A 12,263-nucleotide genomic window follows, 5' to 3' on the forward strand; every position below is an offset into this window, starting at 1 on the left:
GTGTTGGAAGACCAATATAGACCGATCTCCTATTTTAAGTTCTAAGGCCCATTTTTCTAAATTTTGTTGAAATTCGGCACAGCAAGTTGTCTTGGAGCCATGGACATCCATATTGAATAAAATCCAAATCAGACAATGTCGTGATGTACCCTCCATATAGACCGATCTCCCAAATTTCAGGTCTAAGGTCCATAGATGCCATTTGGCACAGTTATTTGAATTGGGATCCTCGGGATACTGAGTATGGTTCAAATCGGACAATGACCTAAAATACCCCCAATAAAAACCGATCTCCCGACTTAAGATCTATGACCCATAGCAGCCACATTTATTGCTGAAATTTGACACAGCGATTTGTACTGAAACCCTCCACATCTGTATCTACTATGGTGCGAATAACACAATGTCTTGGTGAAGTGCGTATATAGATCGTGCGTATATTGCGATGAAGACCGATCTTGGATTTTGATTTCATGAGCCTCCAGATGGCGAAATTCTTGTCAGATTTTGCTGAAAATTGATAGGAGGTGTTTTGATACAGGTCGAAGTTTTCATCCGATCGTCTTCAAATTTGGTACAGGCATGTTGTTCGGCCTAGAGACGAAGCCTGTTGAAATTGGAAAAAATCGGTTCAGATCTGGATATAGCTCCCATATATATGTTCGTCCAATTTTCAGTAATAATGCAATAAAATGGTCATTTGTTAACCGATTCTCTCGAAATTTGGCAGGAAGGATTTTTTAAGACTCTCGACATTATTTTTGAATTTTATTGAAATCGGTTCAGATTTAGATATAGCTCTCATATATATATATCGCCCGATTTTCACTCCTAGAGCCACTGTAAGCACATTTATTGACCAATCTTGCCAAAATTTTGCACAGTGCTTTCTTCAACGACTACCACAATATACATAGAGTTTGGTCAAAATCGGTTCAGATTTAGATATAGCTCCCATATATATATTCATCCGATTTGCAGAAATTTTGCAATAAAATGGTCTTTTGTTAACGAATTTTCTTGAAATTTTGCAGGAGGGATTTTTTTTTGACTCTCAATGTTACTGGTGAATTTCAGGGAAATCGGTTCAGATTTAGATATAGCTCCCATATGTATATATCGCCCGATTTTAAATTCCAGAGTCACAGTAAGCGCATTTATTGACATATCTTGCCAAAATTTTGCAAAACGCTTTCCTCGACGACTGCCACAGTATCTGAGGAGTTTGCTTGAAATCGGTTCAGATTTAGATATAGCTCCCATATATATGTTCATCCGATTTTCAGTAATAAAGCAATGAAATGGTCTTTTGTTAACGGATTTTCTTGAAATTTTGCAGGAAGGATTTTCTTTTGACTCTCAATGTTACTGGTGAATTTCAGGGAAATCGGTTCAGATTTAGATATAGCTGTCATATATGTATATGGCCAGATGTTTACCCGAAGAGCCACTGCAAGCGCATTGTTTGACCAATCTTGGCAAAATTTTGCAAAACGCTTTCCTCGACGACTGCCACAGTATCTGAAGAGTTTGCTCGAAATCGGTTCGCTCATATATATGTTCGTCCGATTTGGAGAAATATTGCAAAAAAGTGCTCAATTGTTAACTGATTCTGTCGAAATTTGGCAGGAGGGATTTTCTTATGACTCTCAATATTACTATTGAATTTCATAGAAATCGGCCCAGATTTAGATATAGCTGTCATATATGTATATGGCCAGATTTTTACCCCAAGAGCCACTGCAAGCGCATTGTTTGACCAATCTTGCCAAAATTTTGTACAACGCTTTCCTCGACGACTGCCACATTATCTGAGAAGTTTGTTCGAAATCGGTTCAGAATTAGATATAGCTCCCACATATATGTTCGTCAGATTTTTAATAGTTTGCCATTTGTCAACCGTAATTTTTACAGTTTGAACATATTTGCTCGCCGAGGTCCATCAAAATTGGTTCAGAATTGGACAAAGGTCCCTCATTGTATTTATAGGGTAGCTGTAGGGTATTATACAGTCGGCACCGCCCGACTTTTGCCCTTCTTTTTTTTGTTTTTTTGACCTGCAGAATTTCATCCGAATCGGAATATGAATATGTTCGAAATACTTAAATATACGGGAATAGTTTGTTATGCCTTTCAAGAGAAAATTTATTTTATGAAGTCAGGCTGAGAGCAAAATCTCATCAGAATCAGTCAAATTCCATAGTTTAGAAAAATTACACACTCACAAGCCGCATGTTACTCAATTTGTACACCAAGCCATAGTGGGGTTGCTTCTTGCTACAACCCTCTGATACCTTAGGGTTGAGAATATATTGTATTTTATGTGGAACAACCTGTGCAGAGCATTTGTCAAGGAACGTTGTAGGCATACTGAAGCTTATGGTTCGTCATACATTCATAGCCATTGCATAAAAAAGATGTTTTATTCAATTAATGGAAAATATAATATTCAAATCCTAAAAGTATGCAATACAAATGCGACATGACAATTGAATTATTGCATCGTCCTTTTAAATACTCAATTCAATATCAATTTCATAAGAAATTTAATTTTCTTATAATTTATTACTTTTTTGTGCCCTGGTTTAAGTAGAATTCAATAATAATAAAAATCTTCTTTGATCATTCCAAGAGATTGGTGTGCATGTTGCCAAACCAATCAGACTACCTCAACTACTTTAGTCCTATACAAATACAAAACGAGTAAATATATTGTTTAATGAATATTTTATTATAAGACTTTGCTCGTTTCGTTTCGTTACGTTTCGTTTGCGAAACGTACATGAATTATTTCGACATTTATTTATTGAGTTATTTGTTGGGACTTTTGTGTTGCTCCTGCTCTCCTTTCCCCAATGATGTGGTGTTTATTTGCTTTGGCCCTTGTGCCATAATAATCGACTGCAGTCCGTTACTCAGTTATTCATATTTTCATCGATTCCTTGTCATTATATTAATAATAATTGTATTTGCATAAGTTATTAATATTTTCTTTATTATTTCATTCCATCGACAACGGACAGTGATGATGATGTGTCCTTTGAAGGAAGAAAGGCATCTTTAATATGATTGTCAGCCAACATAATGATATTGCCAATATTTGTGATGATATTAAGCAAACGCAAGCAAACACTGTGATAAATGTGACGGAAACAAAGCTATTTTAAGGACTTTTATAGCAATTGCTCTTTTTTTTGGTGAATTATTGAGTCTGTAGCTATTATGACTAGTCTAAACGTTTTTAGTATAATTTTATATGATATCTTATAAACAAGAGGTGAAGAAGTCAAACCTAACGAGTAAAAGGGTGCTCAGCCGGCCACCACCATGAATTCTGCTTAAAATCTATATAAAACTAGCTGACCCGGTCCCGCTCCGCTGCGCCTTCTTTTGCTTTATATGGGACAAAAGTTTCCTTGGAATTTTTATTTTCGACAATTAAAGATCTTTTAGTGAAATACCATGCAACGCAAATAGTATATCGCTTGACTAACTGTTTAAGAATATAAGTGCCTTTATATGAATCCCATATGATCTTTATTGGTCTACGAATTCAAGTTTGGATGTAAGGTGTACTCCATCCTTAAAATACTTCGATGATGATGTCTCATGATGTCTGATTTAGTAGTGTTTTCGGGGGAGAGGTGGTCCCCCAGATACTTGGCCCTTTATTTTAATCCCATATTGCCATTGGCTTAAGAGGAGTTTACAGGATGAGGCGTCCCCCAAACACATGGCCACAAAATAGGTTATCAAATTCGAGCCACATATTGTCATGGTCGAAAAATTTTTTCCTTTGGGGGTGTTTTGGGAAAGGGGTGATGCCCTAAATACATGTTCCTACATTTGGATATCAAGTTAGTATTGGTCCCGAAAATGGGTATCAATTCTTGCTCTACCACCCAATACCTTTCATTTAAGCCCCACATTGTCATGGTCGGAATATATGCCCGATTTAGAGGCGTTTTGGGGAGTGGGGTGGTCCCCCAAACACTAAGCCCGGAAAATATATCAGCAACATGCTCTATTCTCATATATCTATATGCCATTTATTTGAACTCCATATTGCCATTGCCCTCAAAATTGGATATCAATTTTCTAATCTCATTTAAACAACAACAGTCAGCAAATATGTTCGGTTTGGGGTATTGGCCCTAAAAACTATGAATATTTAGTTCTACTCTCTTTAAGACCCAAATTGTCTTGGTCAGCCAATACGTCCTATTTGGGGGTTGTTATGATGGTGGGACGTTCGCTAGACAGTTGTCCTCTAATGTTGATATCAGATACGTGGTCTACTCCCACATACCTTTAATTTGAGCCCCATATATCCATAGTCGGCAAACATGACTGGCTTGGGGGGTGTTTTGGGGGATGGGCGGCCACTCAGTGAGTTGGCCTTGAAAATATATATCGGATTCATGTTCCACTTTAAAAACCCTCTTATATGAGCCTCATATTGCAATAGTCAGAAAATACTTACTATTTAGGTGGTGTTGTGGGGTGGCCCCATAGACACTTTTCTCGAATATTTATAACAAATTTGTGCTTTACTCCCAAAGACCTTTCATTTGAGCCCCATATTGCTATGGTCGTAAATTTGTCCCCTTTGGGGGATGTTTTTGGTGAGAGGCGGCCCCCCAAACACTTGGTCCCATAGTTGGCTATCAGATTCGTATTCTATTGGGTTGCCCAAAAAGTAATTGCGGATTTTTCATATAGTCGGCGTTGACAAATTTTTTCACAGCTTGTGACTCTGTAATTGCATTCTTTCTTCTGGCAGTTATCAGCTGTTACTTTTAGCTTGCTTTAGAAAACAAGTGTAAAAAAAGTACATTTGATTAAAGTTCATTCTAAGTTTTATTAAAAATGCATTTACTTTCTTTTAAAAAATCCGCAATTAGTTTTTGGGCAACCCAATACATTCAAATACCTTTTATTTAAGCCCCATATTCCCATGGTCACTAAATAAGTCCTGTTTGGGGGGTGTTTTGGGAAAGGGGTGGACCTCCAGAAACATGATCCCACTTTTGGATTTCAGATTCGTATTCTACTCGCAAATACCTTTCACTTGAGTCCCATATTGCCGTGGTCGGTAAATATGTCCGATTTAGGGGTGTTTTGGGGCTTGGGGTGGTCCCCCTAGCACTTGGTCCGACAATTGGATATCAGATACGTTTTCTTACCATAATTACCTTCCTTTTGAGTCCCATATTGTGGTGATTGGTCTAAATATATGTTTGGTAGGTTTTAGGATGGGGCAGCCCCTCTAGGAACCCCATCCGAAATTTGGATACCAAATTTTTATTTTTAGGATACTACAATATATGAGAGCACACCGAATTTCACTTAAATCGCACCACCCATCTCCGAGATCTGGCGTTTCTGAAAATTATGGCAAGGGGGAAGGTCCGCCCCCCCTTCAAATATCAAAAAATGTAGTACCCTATTTTCACTGCGGGATCATTATGCACCATCACTTCAATTTCAGTCAAATCGAATAACAAGATCGGTTTCTAATGGCTCAATATGTCAAAACACGAGAACTGTTTATATGAGATCTATATGGTTAGGGTAGATTTATAAGCCCAACAACTGAATGTTCACATTCGCTAAACCAAACAAGTTCCCAAAAAAAAAAAAATGAGAGACTAAAATGGAACTCCTTCTGAGTGCCAGATGTTGTAAAGTCTCTTCTTCTTCGGCGTCTTCTTCGGACGCATCCTTTGGAAGATCCTTTGGAGATAAAAAGTTTCGACCTCTTTAAGTGGCCAGGCCCTGATGATTTATCACCGGTTTATTATAAGCTGGATGGGTAACCTTCTCGACAAGACCAGTTCAAGTTTTTCAGAGCCCACCTGGTCGTCTAGTTTGAATCCTTCCGTGTAGAATTCTATGTAACTACTTCTACCAAGGTATGGCAGTACCAGTCGGTTCAATCAGGAATAGTGGTAGGGTGTAATCCACACTACCGGGAACATAAGGATAACACAGTATCCGTAGCTGCCACTTGACCAAAGAGAAAGCTCTTTTAGCTTCACCGCAGTGGTCGCAGCAATTTGTCTAGTCACAACATCCAGATGCAAAGGGGTTGCATTTAATTCAGTGCATCAGATGGTGGCATTCTCAGTGCGGCTGATAATTAAACAGTAGGTGGACTTTAGAAGCACTGTCTACCAGACCACAACACCATATTGCATTATAGGTCTGAGCAGTATACACGCAGTGCGTGACATGCGGATTTAACACCCCTCCTTTTGCCAATGGCTCCCTTGCAGGTGTATAGGGCTAGGGTTGCCTTTCTTGCCCTTTCCAAAACATTTGATTTGAAGTTCAATTTCCTGTCCAGCAAAACACCCTGCGCTTTCTGTAAGTGGATCTTTCTCTCCTCCTCTCTTTCTGAAAGGAACAACTTCCGGGTAAGCTAGAGTAATTACTAGACCACTTTCGGTAGCCCAATTCGACTTCATGCACCATATCTTTAAGGGTGTTGGGAAACGTTCTCTTCAGTGCAACTGCGGCATCATCTGCATACGCGACCATTTTTATTCCTTTGTCCTCCAGAGACAATAATATACAGTTAATGTCCATACTATGCAGCCGAGTTAGGCGATCTCATCTGATCTTTGTCCTAAGAAATATTTCCATTAGCCTTTCTAGTGTCTTAAGCAACGAGATTGATAGACTATTACGGCGAAAATCTTTCGCCTTCTTGTGCTGAGTTTTTCCTGCTGTTGGAATGAATATGACCTGTATGTCCCTCCATCGGAGACAGTTTTTAATTCTGCCGGTGATACATCATAAGGGCTTGATGATTTAGGGGAATCACATAGATACCACCTACTTCTTTGTTCAAATATTTATTTCAAACATATCGTTTTTCTTTAGTTTTCAGTACATCTCCTACGAGTATGATTTTTTAAAGATGTACAGGGTGGCTGATGAAAGCCGCTACCAAAAAAAAATGTAATAACTTTTTTTCTATTTAATAATAATAATTTAATAATTAATTTAATTAATTAATTAATTAATTTAATTAATAATAATTTAATAATTAATTTAATAATTTAATTTAACATGAATAAAAGAAAAATGTATTCCATACACCGAAAAAAAATGTAGCAATATTCATCATTGTAGCAATATTCATCAGCCACCCTGTATAAAAAAATGAATTTACCCCCTATCCTATGGTGATGGGTATAACAAGGTCTACGAAGCACTTGAGTTTGGTGTTTGGAAACACCTTCTGTTGTTGTAGTTGTTTTTGCTATGGAATTGGATATGCTTGCGACTACATATTGAAGATATTGTAACAATTATGACAAGAATCAACAGGAATACCACAAGTGCTGCTGACATTGCCTTCCTGCCAGCTACCTTCGCATGTGCATTATTCCCAAGAAAAGTGCTGCAGAAACGATGTGGAGTACTAAAGGTAAACGAAACACCAAAATTTACCATTAACGCTTAGACCGTTAGGGGAGGTTGTGGTTTGTTATTGGTGTGATATTGTGATGGTTTTCATATTCTAAGAATGCTTTTGACATTTTGTCCCTGTGATGTCGGTTAATGTTGCAAGAGTATCATCAATATGAATAAAATTTGTATAGTTACAGCATTGGGTCAATGAATTATAATGTATTTCAGATGAAATAGATGTGGGGAGTTAAATTATTAGGGAGGTACTCATTTCGGGCGGAGACCTATTGGATAGACTCAATCGATGTGATGATTCAATGTGATAGTATCGACAAGTTTTCTGCGAACAGGTCGATAGCGTTAATGACGCCGCCAAGATGAAAACGTAAGGTCGGTGGAGACTGCCCTACACCAGGTTGTGCATAAAATAAAAGAATCCTTCGATACCAAAACGTATACATTGGCGGTATGCATTGACATCGAGGGGGCGTTTAATAATGTGCGGAACGACACACTAATCCAATCCTTAGAACAGCACCGGGTCCTTAGAGACTGGATAATCCATATGGATAATCCAGATGGATAAAATGTGGTTCCCATGACATAAATATAAGGGAGAAAGTGGCACAGGGCACGCTACAGGGGGACATTTTATCGACAGTCCTTTGGGTGACTACCATAAATGACCTATTACGGATGCTTAGTGAGGAGGGATTTTAACCCGTCTGCTAGGCAGATAATACTTCTAAGAGGTAAGAATCCCAACCAGCTATGCAGAATGGCCGAAAAGGTCTTGCATATGGCATATGACTGAGCTAGACATAGGGGTCTCATTGTTAACCCAGAGAAGTCCGAAATATGCCTGTTCACGAGGAAGACGAATGTGGGTCAATTTAACGCCTCACGTTTCCTCAATAAGACGATTTCGATATCTGACAAGGTGATTAGACCAATACTTACTTATGCCTTAGTAGTGGACTCAGTGGACTGCTATGGAGAAAACGTGCAACATAAGGACCATACAACAGGTTCAGAGAACATGAGGCTACATTTGAGGTCGAGTGCGAGACACTTCTGTTAGCTAAACTGTCTTGGACTGGCGGAACCCTAGTATAGCCATCTGGAAGATCATGTTACACGGATGAATCATAGCTAGGGGACAGAGTGGTCCTGGGGTTCTACATTGAAAACTGAGATATGTATAAGACTGCCTGACCATACTACAGTCGTGCAGGTGGTGATCCTGATGATCACGGAATGCTTGAGGTGGTGTGGTGCTAACGCGAGTAGCCATAAGGGCAATAACAACCAGGTTGGTAAGATCATGAACAAGAATAAAGGGATAGTAATTTTGCGGTGAAGGCCAGAGGACTGCCGTCAATAAGCTTAGTTATCCCGAAGCCTTTTGGGTCGACGCAGTCCGAGTTAAGGGCGTGGGTGACGAACTCGCATGTAACACTGTGGAACAGTGAAACGGAGAAGTCTAGGTTATTACTGACAGGAAGTAAGAAGGAAGTCAGTATCGCTTTCGGTATCATAACGAGACATATAGGATTGCGAGCTCTCTTGTGCAAAACCGGTGCGGAAATTAGCATGTGTAGGGCATTTGGAGAATATGATGAGATATTGGAGCATTTCCTATTTCATTGCCCGGCTTTCGCACCTAAAATATACCAGTACTTAGATGGGGATGGTTAGGGCTTTTGTAAGTAGCACGGAACTCCAAACTTATATTTTCTCTTTCGAGGTTACTTTTTCAGTATTTAGAGCGCACAACAAGTCGATTACTGATTTAGGTGCATGTCCATAGTGCCATGGGGCGGATTAATATCCGCACCCTCTTTTTATGCCCACTACCGAAGGATGGGGGTATATTCATTTTGTCATTCCGTTTGCAACACATCGAAATATCCATTTCCGACCATATGAAGTGTATATATTCTTGATCGGCGTAAAAATCTGAGACGATATAGCCATGTCCGTCCTTCAGTCTGTTGAAATCACGCCACAGCCTTAAAAAATAGAGATATTGAGCTAAAGCCTTGCACAGATTCTTTTTTTGCCCATAGGCAGGTTAGGTTCGAAGATGGGCTATATCGGACTCTATCTTCATATAGCCCCCATATAGACCGATCCGCCGACTTAGGGTCTTAGTCACATAAAAGCCGCATTTATAATACAATTTTGGTGAAATTTGGGAACTTGTGTTGTATTAGGCCAGTCGACATCCTTCTTCAATTTGGTCTAGATCGGTTCAGATTTGGATATAGTTGCGATATAGACGGAACTCTCGATTTAAGGTCTTGGGCCCATAAAAGGCGCATTTGTTGTACGATTTTGCCGAAATTTGGGACAGTGAGTTGCGTTAGGCCCGTCGAAATCGTTCTGCAATATGGCACAGATAGGTCCAGATTTAGATATGGCTGCCATATAGACCGATCTCTCGATTTAAGGTCATAGGCACCTAAAAGGCGCATTTAATGTTCGATTTCGCCAAAATTTGGAACAGTGAGTTGTATTAGGTCCTTCGATATTCTTCGTTAATATGGCTCTGATCGCTTCCGATTTGGATAAAGCTGCCATATAGACCGGTCTCTAGATATAAGGTTTTGGGCCCATAAAAGGCGCTTTTATTGGCTGATTTCGCCAAAATTTGGGACAGTGAGTTGCATTCGGTTCTTCGATAACTTTCTGCAATTTTTACCAGATCGGTTCAGATTTGGATATAGATGCCATATAGACCGATCTCTCGATTTAAGGTTTTGGTTGAAAGTCTTGGGCCCATAAAAGGCGCATTTATTGCCCGATTTCACTGAAATTTGACACAGTGACTTATGTTAGGATTTTAGACATCCGTGTCGTATATGGTTCAGATCGGTTTATTTTTAGATATAGCTTTCAAAAGGACCAATATTTTGTTATATTACAATGACTTGTAATTATTAGTATATGGTCCAAATCGGAACGTATTTCGATATAACTGTTATGGGACATAATATTCACCGGATTTTGATGAAAGGTGGTTTACATATATACCCGACGTGGTGGGTATCCAAAGTTCGGCCCGGCCGAACTTAACGCCTTTTTACTTGTTTGATTCTACGGAACAAACAAACAAACCGTGTCCCATATAGTCATGATGGGTCATATGCCCATTTGGAGGGTTTTTGGGGTTCGTTATCTACTCCTGAATACCTTTCATTTAAGCCCCATATTTATATGACCGACCCATTTGTCTGCTGTTAGACATTGTGGGGTTAGGGCGACTTCCTCGGTACTTGGATCTAATTTCCATATTCGTATTCTACCATATTCGTATTTTACTCTTCAGTACTTTCATTTGATATTCATATTGTCTTTATCGGTCCATTTGTGACTTTTGGGTGGTTTTGGGGTAACGGGGAGGGTCCGCCCCCTTCCGATATCAACAAATTTTAAAGCATGTTTCATCTTCCTGCCCATATTCGTAACCTACTCCCGAATACCTTCCATTTGAGTCCCATATTGTTATGATCGTCCATAAAACCTATTTTAGGGTGTTTTTGGGGTTAGGGCGGCTCCCAGTTACTTAGACCCAATTACCAAAAAATTCGTACTCTACTCCTGAATACCTTTCATTTGAGTAACATATTGTCTCGATCGTTTCACTTTTATTTTTGGTTAATAATTTTGGGGTAAGGGGGAGGGTCCGCCCCCTCCCAATATCAACAAATTATAAAGCATATTTCATCTTCCTGACCATATTCGTAATCTACTCCCGAATACCTTTCATTTGAGTCCCATATTGTCATGTTCATCCAATGAACCCATTTTAGGGTGTTTTGGAGTTGGGGCGGCCCCCAGTTATTTGGACACAATTTTGAATATGAAATTTGTATTGTAATCGTGAATACCTTTCATTTGAATCTAATATTGTCCTGATCGGTACACTTTTTTTTTGTCCGCCCCCTTCCGATATCAAAAAGATAGATAGATATATTATCTTGTATTTTTTTGTGTTTTATTTTATTTTATTTTATTTTATTTTATTTTATTTTATTTTATTTTATTTTATTTTATTTTATTTTATTTTATTTTATTTTATTTTATTTTTTTTGTTCGCCCCCTTCCGATATCAAAAAGATAGATAGATATATTATCTTGAATTTTTTTGTGTTTTATTTTATTTCACTTTATTTAATTTTATTTTATTTTATTTTATTTTATTTTATTTTATTTTATTTTATTTTATTTTATTTTATTTTATTTTATTTTATTTTATTTTAATTTATTTTCTTTTATTTTATCTTATTTTATTTTATTTTATTTTATTTTATTTTTTTATTTCATTTTATTTTATTTTATTTCATTTTTATTTATTTTATATTTTTCATTTTATTTTATTTTTTTATTTTTTTTATTTTATTTTATTATATTTTTTTATATTGTTTTATATATATTATTAAATTATTTTATTTTATATTCATTTATTTTATTTTATTTTATTTTATTTTACTTTTTTTTTATTTTATTTTCTTTTATTTTATTTATTTTATTTTATTTTATTTTATTTTATTTTATTTTATTTTATTTTATTTTATTTTATTTTATTTTATTTTATATTATTTAATTTTATTTAATTTTATTTTACTTTATTTTATTTTATTTTATTTTATTTTATTTTATTTTATTTTATTTTATTTTATTTTATTTTATTTTATTTTATTTTATTTTATTTTATTTTATTTTATTTTATTTTATTTTATTTTATTTTATTTTATTTATTTTATTTTATTTTATTTTATTTTATTTTATTTTATTTTATTTTATTTTATTTTATATTATTTAATTTTATTTAATTT

The 12,263-nt window shown here is 36.6% G+C and overlaps 1 protein-coding gene across 3 annotated transcripts in view; it reads left to right on the forward strand.

Moving 5' to 3' along the window:
• The window catches only part of LOC131995053 (uncharacterized), a 227,289-nt gene that overhangs the window by 65,468 nt on the left and 149,558 nt on the right, over positions 1 to 12,263 (forward strand). Inside the window, exon 2 of one of the 3 annotated variants that reach the window (XM_059362722.1) lies at positions 6,889 to 6,930. The exons of 1 other annotated variant lie outside the window; for it this stretch is intronic. In XM_059362722.1, the coding sequence (XP_059218705.1) occupies positions 6,889 to 6,915 (27 nt within the window). In that variant the 3' untranslated portion in view covers positions 6,916 to 6,930. Of the gene's footprint in view, positions 1 to 3,023; positions 3,112 to 6,888; positions 6,931 to 12,263 lie in introns of those variants that run through there. One more of the 3 variants, XM_059362723.1, reaches the window with a different exon arrangement.

This window comes from Stomoxys calcitrans, chromosome 2 (genome assembly GCF_963082655.1).
Source record: "Stomoxys calcitrans chromosome 2, idStoCalc2.1, whole genome shotgun sequence".
In the NCBI taxonomy this organism is placed as follows: Eukaryota; Metazoa; Arthropoda; class Insecta; order Diptera; family Muscidae; genus Stomoxys; species Stomoxys calcitrans.